This window comes from Oryx dammah, unplaced genomic scaffold, assembly GCF_014754425.2.
Source record: "Oryx dammah isolate SB20612 unplaced genomic scaffold, SCBI_Odam_1.1 HiC_scaffold_22, whole genome shotgun sequence".
Lineage (NCBI taxonomy): Eukaryota > Metazoa > Chordata > Mammalia > Artiodactyla > Bovidae > Oryx > Oryx dammah.
In genome coordinates, this window is record NW_024070206.1 from 26,615,274 (window position 1) to 26,621,273 (window position 6,000).

At 47.5% G+C, this 6,000-nt stretch overlaps 1 protein-coding gene across 1 annotated transcript in view; it reads right to left on the bottom strand.

Annotated features, from left to right (window-relative positions):
* The window catches only part of USP14 (ubiquitin specific peptidase 14), a 34,778-nt gene extending 33,510 nt beyond the window's left edge, over nucleotides 1-1,268 (bottom strand). Inside the window, exon 1 of the mRNA XM_040264705.1 lies at nucleotides 941-1,268. Coding sequence (XP_040120639.1) covers nucleotides 941-956 — 16 coding nt within the window. The 5' untranslated portion in view covers nucleotides 957-1,268. The remainder of the gene's footprint in view (nucleotides 1-940) is intronic.
* Between the last annotated feature and the right edge of the window lie 4,732 nt (nucleotides 1,269-6,000).

A 6,000-nucleotide genomic window follows, 5' to 3' on the forward strand; every position in this document is an offset into this window, starting at 1 on the left:
AGAATATCAAGAATCCACCTCGAGTTTTAAATATTATTCCTTTGTTTGATGTCATTTTTTCAAAATGCTAAATGTTCACGAAAGGAATTAAGATAAGAGTGTCAACCATGGCCAATGAATCACACACCCATAGCCAACTGGAACCACCAGAGGTTTTAGGTGCCATTTTGAATCAAGACTGAGAGACAGCAAGGTCTATTAACTCCAGTAAAAACGTGATCCTGCCTCACACACTGGACCACCATCACGCCAAAGGGGGGGGGGGGGAACTGTCAAATGCCAATCAAAATGAAATGATGCCCTGCCCGCGGATATTTGTATTCCTTCACCTCTCAAAAGCTAACACTGTGCTTCGGCCGTGGAAGCCCGAAACAATGTTTCATGAAACAAAAACGAAGCAAAAAGGTAAGTTCGCCATTTGCCTCGGGATAAAACTGAAATTGATGCAAAAGGGGCGGTGGCCGCAAGGAGTAAGCCGAGGAAAATCGCAAGAACGTCGGAAGCTAACCTCCCATCCCCGGCCCCTCCATCACTCCCTGGCCCAGGCTTCCCCTCCTGGCCGCCTCCCTCCCGGGGCTACCACTCGAGAAGCCCGGGAAATGCCACCGCACCTCCAGCCTGGTCCACCCTCACCCCACCCCGCACGCGAGGACAGCGACACAAACTATTCTGCAGAGTCACCACTCGGAGGGGGCCGACGCGAGCTGCTTCCCCACCTCGCCCCCCGCGCCCACCCCACCCACCCAGCGGCGCCGGGGGCCCCGGGCTCGCCTCGCGCCGCAAGGCCCGAACTCGCGAGGCGAGAGTAAGGGGCGCGGGGTCCCTCGGCGCCGCGGTCTCCCCCGCCCAGTGCTCGGCCGGGAGTCCGCCCCGCAGGCCGGGCCTACCCAGCGGCCTAGCTCCGGGCGGGACTGCGGGCGCGCGGCGAGGAGGGGCTCACCGGAGTAGAGCGGCATGGTGGGGCGCGGGAAGGCCGGGCCTGGCGAGGACGGCGAAGGGAAGGGGGCGCGAAGGAGGTGCGGAGGCGGCTGAGGCGGAGGCGCGGCGGTGGCGGTGGCGGTGGTTGCGGCAGACACGGTGCGACAAGAAACTCATTCAAACCGGCCCCTGGCGATGACGCAGCAGCACGCCGCCCTCCTGCCGAGCCACCGGGCGATTGCGGGGAGGAAGCGAGGCGGGGCCTGCGGGTGGAGAGACCAGGGCGGCGAGGGCGGCGGGAAAAGGGGCGCGCGCGGCCGCTGCGCCGCACAGGTGCGCGCCTGCGCACTGAGCCCCGCCTGCGCCCACCAGCTCGGGCTCCGCCCCGCTCCGCCGGGCCGCAGAGGGAGCAGGGGGACCTGGGTGTCCCTGCGGCAGCCTCTTCAAAAAGTCTTCCACCCCTGTTTCCAAATGGCGGGGCGGTGCAAGCTGCGGCTTTATTCTTTCTACTAAAGGAGCTGGGTGAAAAGCCTTGCCCGGCCCCTCAACTTGGTCTCCTTATTAGTGAAAATGTCTGGCCCTCCCTTTCAGGATTTTGCACAAAAATTAACATCAAGGTACTTGGAGGGTATTTCATATAGGCTTGCTTTGGTTTTAACGTGTTACTGTTGTTTCTAACACCTGTTGGGACTCTAGTTTGGATCTAGTAAAGGAACAGACACAGCGCCCCTGACTGCCCCGCAGACTTACTCGCAGCCTCCACTTAATAGTCCTCGACCTCTTTCCCCAGCCTGGAAAAGGAGGAAATGAGACTGGAAGGTTCCTGTTGTTGTTTGGTTGCTCAGTCCCCTCTGACCCTTTTGCGACCCCACCTAGAATGTAGCCCGCCAGATTCCTTTGTCCGTGAAATCCCAGGCAAGGATACTGGAATGGGTTGCTGTTTCCTTCTCCAGGACGGTTTCTGAGGCCTCTTCAAACTCAAGTTGTCATGACTGAAATCAGTTTCATTCTAGATGAGCTACAGAGGAAACAGAACCTGTAAATGAACGAAGGAATTTCGAAGAGGTCCAAATTAAAGATGTTTCCTGCCTAATATAGAGGTTTTATAATGATCCTTTATACTGCAAAAGAGGAGCTGGGATTGTGGCAATCTCAAAACTAAAATGGGCCATATTTCAACCCAGTTGGAGAGTGATTTCATCAGTCTACATCAGGAGTCTTATTCACCCTTCACTATTTCACTATTTAAGACCCAAAATGTGACCAAGAGGACACGAAGATGCTGTAGAACATTAAAGTAACGTGTAATATTAAGTCATCATAGGTTCAGATTTTTTTTAAATTGGAGTATAGTTGAGTTACAATGTTGCGTTCCTTTCAGATGTACAACAAACATATATATATACAAAAAATTCTATATAGAATATATAGATTCTTTTTCAGATTCTTTCTCAGAATCAGTTCAGTTCAGTCGCTCAGTCCTGTCCAACTCATTGCAACCCCATGAACCGCAGCACGCCAGGCCTCCCTGTCCATCACCAACTCCCAGAGTCCACCCAAACCCCTGTCCACAGAGTCGGTGATGCCATCCAACCATCTCATCCTCTGTCGTCCCCTTCTCTTCCTGCCCTCAATCTTTCTCAGCATCAGGGTCTTTTTCAGTATACGTTATTACAATATGCTTAATAAACTTTTCTATTCTATACAGTTGGTCCTTGTTTATCTATTTTATATAATAGTCAGTTCAGTCGCTCAGTCGTGTCCGACTCTTTGTGACCCCATGAATCCCAGCACACTAGGCCTCCCTGTCCCTCACCAACTCCCGGAGTTTACCCAAACTCATGTCCATCGAGTCGGTGATGCCATCCAGCCATCTCATTCTCTGTCGTCCCCTTCTCCTCCTGCCCCCAATCCCTCCCAGCAGCAGGGTCTTTTCCAATGAGTCAACTCTTTGCATGAGTTGGCCAAAGTACTGGAGTTTCAGCTTCAGCATCAGTCTTTCCAATGAACACCCAGGACTGATCTCCTTTAGGATGGACTGGTTGGATCTCCTTGCAGTCCAAGGGACTCTCAAGAGTCTTCTCCAACACCACACTTCAAAAGCATCAATTCTTCGGCACTCAGCTTTCTTCACAGTCCAACTCTCACATCTATACATGACCACTGGAAAAAATATAGCCTTGACTAGATGGACCTTAGTCGGCAAAGTAATATCTCTGCTTTTGAATATACTATCTAGGTTGGTCATAACTGTCCTTCCAAGGAGTAAGTGTCTTTTAATTTCATGGCTGCAATCACCATCTGCAGTGATTTTTGAGCCCCCCAAAATAAAGTCTGACACTGTTTCCCCATCTATTTCCCATGAAGTGATGGGACTAGATGCCATGATCTTCGTTTTCTGAATGTTGAGCTTTAAGCCAACTTTTTCACTCTACTCTTACTTTCATCAAGAGGCTTTTTAGTACTTCACTTTCTGCCATAAGGGTGGTATCATCTGCATATCTGAGGTTATTGATATTTCTCCCAGCAATCTTGATTCCAGCTTGTGCTTCTTCCAGCCCAGTGTTTCTCATGATGTACTTTGCCTATAACTTATATATAGTATTGTCTGTTAATCTCAAACTAATCTATCCCTTGCCCCAATTTCCCCTTTGGTAACAGTAAGTTTGTTTTCTGTATCTGTGAGCCTATTTCTGTTTTGTAAATAAGCTCACTTGTACCATTTTTTTAAGATTCCACATATATGATATTTATCTTTATCTTAGTGTAATCATCTCTAGGTCCATCCATGTTGCTATAAATTACATTATTTTATTCATTTTTATGGCTAAATGGGAAGGTATGGAATACATTGTGTATATAGAACCCCTCCATCTTTATTCACTCATCTGTTGATGGGGCATTTAGGTTGCTTCCATGTCTTGGCTACTATAAATAGTGCTACCATCAACACTGGGGTGTATGTATCTTTTCAATGACTTTTCTCCAGACATATTTCCAGGAATGGGATTGCAGGATCATATTGTAACTATTTTTAGCTTTTTAAGGAAACTCCACACTATTTTCCACAGTGGCTGCACCAATTTACATTTCCACCAACAGTGCAGGCGAGTTCTCTTTTCTCCATACCCTCTTCAGCATTTATTACTTGTAGACTCGATGATGGCCATCCTGAGCAGGGTGAGTGGATTCTCCATTGTAGAGCTTTTTGGGGTTGTTTTTTGCCTCAAAGTGTGGCACACAGAACTTCTCAGACCAGGGACTGAACCCATGCCCTCTGCAGTGGAAGCACAGTCTTAACCTAACCTGGACTGCCAGGGAAGCCCTCATTGTAGTTTTGATTTACATTTCTCTGTTTCTCTGATAGGGCTTCCTTGGTGGCCCAGTGCAAAAGAATCCACCTGCCAGTGCAGGAGATGCGGATTTGATCCAGGGTCGGGAAGATCCCCCGGAGAAGGAAATGGCAAGCTACATACAGTCCACGGGGTCGTAAAAGAGTTGGACATGACTTAACGACTAAACAACAACAGATTTCTCTAATAATCAGTGACGCTGGGCATCTTTTCATGTGCCTTCTGGACATCTGTATATCTGCTTCAGAGAAATGACTATTCAGATCTTCTTCCCATTTAACAAAATGAAACTATTTTGCTGCATCAGGCCTTAGTTGTGGTATGTGGGAATCTTTGTTGTGTTTTTCCTCTGTTAGCTTTCAACATACATCTATTTCTTCAACGTCTGTATTCCCCCCACCACATTATAAAACAGAACTGTGGCTTCCCAGTAGACACTCTGGACGTATCAGATGCTGTGAGAACTGGATGTAAGAGAAATTTTTTTGAGCTTGCTTGTTGTATCCATGACCAGGGAGTCTTCTAGTATGTTTTCAACATACACAGCCCCAACTTTTGGTACAACTAACTTCTAGCCTCACTGGGGGACCTGAATTTAAGACAAAGGGGGCAAAGTGAGGATCTGAAACAATGCTAGCACTGAACGGAAGCGTAGAAGGAATTTTGCATGGCTGGTCTCCATGGATGTCTGCAAGACTTGTAGATAACCAGCCACCCTGGTGCACACCTTATACATGCCTAAGTCCTGATCTACTTGTGTCTAATGGAGAGAATCTTCTGCTTAAGGTGGATTTCTTTAAATAATAAATATATTGGTAATATCTTATCCTGTTTATTTATAAACAAGGTCTGTAAAAGATGGCAGATACCAGAAAGGCTTTAAGTTGGTGAACCCCTCTACCGTTTGTTGCTTGGAATGGCCCCCATCATCTGGCCAACAAAAATCCTATGCATCTCTAACGTATTTAATACTAACTCTTTTACATTTGCTTCAAGCCTGCTCCTATACCCCATTTCTATCCAGTAGCAACATCACAGCTGTTTGCTCTTCTGATTCATCAAGTATGTACTGAGTGCAAGACGTTCAGTAGAAGCTGTGGATACAAAGATGAACCAAACAAAGGTCCTTCCTCCCCCTCCTGAGACTTAGAATCTACTAAAGATTGAAATTGGCTCTGAATGCATCAGAGGTCTTGCCTGTAAACAACAGAAACCGGAGGCAAGAAGCTCATGGGTGATACAGGGTAAACTTACACAATTATTAGCAAAACCTGGGAACCAGGCAGAGGTCATGGATAGAAACCCAGGGACATGGGCAGCAGGGAACATAGGCAGGGTCACATCATAGAAACAGTCTGGCCACTCCTGCATGAGTAATTTCAAATCCCAAGTCTACTTCACTCTCTCAAAATTCTGTGTCCTGAACAAGAACACATAGTTCACCAATGGCAAGGAAAGGAATGCCTGACTCCACTTCCCACTCAAACACACTGGGCTACGGGGCATAAGCTGCCCCAAATTAAAGGGCTAGGTATTTATTTCTTACATCTGCTGTAACAAATTACCAAAAATTTAGTAGCTTGAAACCACACACACACACACACACACACACACACAAATTTATCACTTTACACTTCCGGCAGATGGAAGTCCAAGAAGTGTCTTAACCTTAAGGTATTGGCAAGACTGCACTCTTTCTGGAGGCTCCAGAGAAAAATTCATTCCTTAC